The sequence below is a fragment of the Malurus melanocephalus genome, unplaced genomic scaffold, assembly GCF_030028575.1.
Source record: "Malurus melanocephalus ecotype Western Australia unplaced genomic scaffold, MMel_1.1 scaffold_670, whole genome shotgun sequence".
NCBI lineage: Eukaryota > Metazoa > Chordata > Aves > Passeriformes > Maluridae > Malurus > Malurus melanocephalus.
The window spans coordinates 316,166-318,617 of record NW_026623902.1 but is presented as its reverse complement, the minus strand read 5'-3'; the positions used below and the strand labels follow the sequence as shown (position 1 = coordinate 318,617).

The 2,452-nt window shown below is 74.7% G+C and overlaps 2 protein-coding genes across 3 annotated transcripts in view; one reads left to right on the top strand and one right to left on the bottom strand.

Moving 5' to 3' along the window:
- The window catches only part of FMNL3 (formin like 3), a 3,948-nt gene extending 2,014 nt beyond the window's left edge, over window positions 1-1,934 (bottom strand). Inside the window, exon 1 of the mRNA XM_057383952.1 lies at window positions 1,716-1,934. Within this exon, the coding sequence (XP_057239935.1) occupies window positions 1,716-1,862 (147 nt within the window). The 5' untranslated portion in view covers window positions 1,863-1,934. The remainder of the gene's footprint in view (window positions 1-1,715) is intronic.
- A 298-nt stretch (window positions 1,935-2,232) lies between these two features.
- Window positions 2,233-2,452, top strand: part of TMBIM6 (transmembrane BAX inhibitor motif containing 6) — a 3,799-nt gene continuing 3,579 nt past the window's right edge. Inside the window, exon 1 of one of the 2 annotated variants that reach the window (XM_057383947.1) lies at window positions 2,233-2,316. The gene's annotated coding sequence lies outside the window, so the exon portion shown is untranslated. The remainder of the gene's footprint in view (window positions 2,317-2,452) is intronic. The other variant, XM_057383948.1, reaches the window with a different exon arrangement.

Genomic DNA, 2,452 nt, shown 5'->3' with positions numbered 1-2,452 from the left:
GGGGAGATGCCACCCTGGTGGCATTTGCCACCCCAGGCAGGTCCCGCCMGCCCCGTTATCAGGAGCTGGGCACCGCCGCCGCCGCCGCCGCTCCACCCACCCCCATGTCAGCTAAAATTAGCCCTCCCCTGCTCATCCCGATCCCACGGAGCCGCAGGAAACCCGCACAGAGCGTGGGCGAGGCCGAGCACCCCTGGGCGAGCGTCCCGCAAACTCCCACGAGACCSATCCCCAAACACGGAGCCCCCCAAAAACGCCCCCAAAAGAGGCACCGTCCCCTCCCCAAAAGGGGGGCGGTTATTCCCCCGTGACCACCGGTAAAATCCCGGTCCTCCCCCGGGAACGGAGGCGGAAGGGACACACAGAGASCCCGGTTGGGGTCGAGGGGCACCCGCGGGGGGCTTTGAAGCGCAGCCGCCCGTCCCGGCGTTCCCGCCGCTTCGTTTCCTGCCTTTGTGGTGGGAGCGCGGCCGCTCCCGGCCGGGCACTTCCTCCGCCGTCGGCCCCACCGGGAACCCCCATGGCTGTCCCRGGGCTGAATCCCCCCCGGTACCGGGGCTGGAGTCCCCCTCCCCCGGGACTGGGGGGCTCCGGGGCGGATCCTCCCCTCCGGGGGCCGCCGGAGCTCCATCACATGATGGAATAMTTTCCACCCCCGGTAGCAGCCGGGACGGCACCGGGCGCCGCCGACACCGTGCCGCGGGGACATTTTGGGAGGGAGGAGCTGGTGCCACCACCCTACAAATTGACCCCCGCCCCGGGCACCGGTGTCGCCCGGTAGGACGCGATCCCCCCGGCAGAGGCCCCGCGTGGGATGCGGGACGGGAGCGCCGCCGCGGGCGGGAGCCGCTCGTCGCTGGCGGGACGCGCCCACGCCGGGAGTGCCGGTTCCCCCCGTTGCCCCCGATTTCGGTTTCCAGAGCCCCGTGGGATCACATTCGGCATTTCCTGCCCGGCCGCGGCTTCCGCTGGCGGCGGCTCCCACCGGGATGGCGGGGCCGGTTGTGGGGGGCCGGGGGGGGGGAACCGGTGTCACCCGGCCACGGTGTCCCCGCGGTGTCTCCCAGCAAAACAAAGCCGGCGCCGCCGAGGGGCCACCGGGACCGCTCGTGGGCGACCCAAGCGCCGGTGGGACGCCYCCGCGGTGTTGGTGGTCTCGGTGGCACCGAGGGCACTTCCGAATCACGTCCCGGGGCCGCGGTGGCATCGCGGGGGACACCGCCCCGGCTATGACAGCGGACCGGGGACCGCRCAGGGCACCCGCGCCCACCGGGAACCGCTGCATCCACCGGGAAGCCCCGCACCCGGAGGGGAATCCCAGCCCTGGGGTCCCCCGCACCCACGGAGAACCCCAAACCCAGCCCCGCGCGCTGCCCCGACGGGATTTTCCCGGCTCACAAAGTCCCCGGGCCTCAGGGGCCCCCGCGGTGGTACCGGGAGTGGCGTCACCCCCGGGGCTGTCCCGGGTGTGGTGTCCCCCGCGGCCACTGCCCATCCCCGCGGGCACCAGCCTTCCCCACCCGCCCCCGGTGGCTCTCTCCCGGTGGTGCCCGCCAAATGGCCCGGGAGAGAGCATCGGGAGGAGTCCCGGGCAGGGATGAACCGGGGGGAGCGCAGCGGGAGCAGGGACGGAGCGAACAGGCGAAGCGCACCGGAGGGGCGCACCGGGAACYGAGGGTGAGCACCGAGGAGCGCGGCGGGGGTCGGCCTCTCACCAACACCAGTGCGAAGCGCTCCTCCAACTCGCAGGGCTCCGGCATCGGCATCTTGCCCGGGGCGAACAGCCCGGGTCCCCCGGGGGCCGCCGCCGATCCCGGGCCCCGGGGCAGCGCCTCCCCGTCCGCGCTCTCCACGTTCCCCATCCCCGGCCCAGGCACCGGGGGGCGGTGGGGGGAGGTTCAGTCCGTCGTGTCCGGCGCTGCCACCGCCTCCCGGTCCCGCCCCGCCCGCCCCGCCCGGTCCCGCCCTAATGCTGCACTTCCTCAACGGCGCCACCAGAGGGCGCTCTGCGGAGCGGCGGCGCCACCGGAGGGCGCCCAAAAGCCGGCGGCGAACGGAACRCTCCGATTGGCCGGGCCGCGCTCACGTTGACCAATCAGCGCCGGGCTCGCGCGCGGGGGCGGGCGCTGCTCGTCCAACGGCGGCGCTCGGGCGCGGCCCGGGCCGTGACGGCGTCTCGAGGCGAGCCCCGCCCCCTGCGCTGACGAGAGCCAATAGGATGAGGCTGTGGGCGGGACTAAGCGGGGTTTCAGCCAATGAGCGGCGGGGGCGTGGCGCAGAGCTCGCGGCCTGGCACGGACGGCGGACGCGGCGCAGGTGCGGGCGGGGGGCGCGGGCGGGGCGGGCCCGGGGGAGCACCGGGAGGGGGTTTAGAGCGGCTTCGGACCCCCGGCGATCCCACAACACCCCCCAGAACTCGCCCCGAACGGACCGCGAGGGTCCCGCCCCCGCC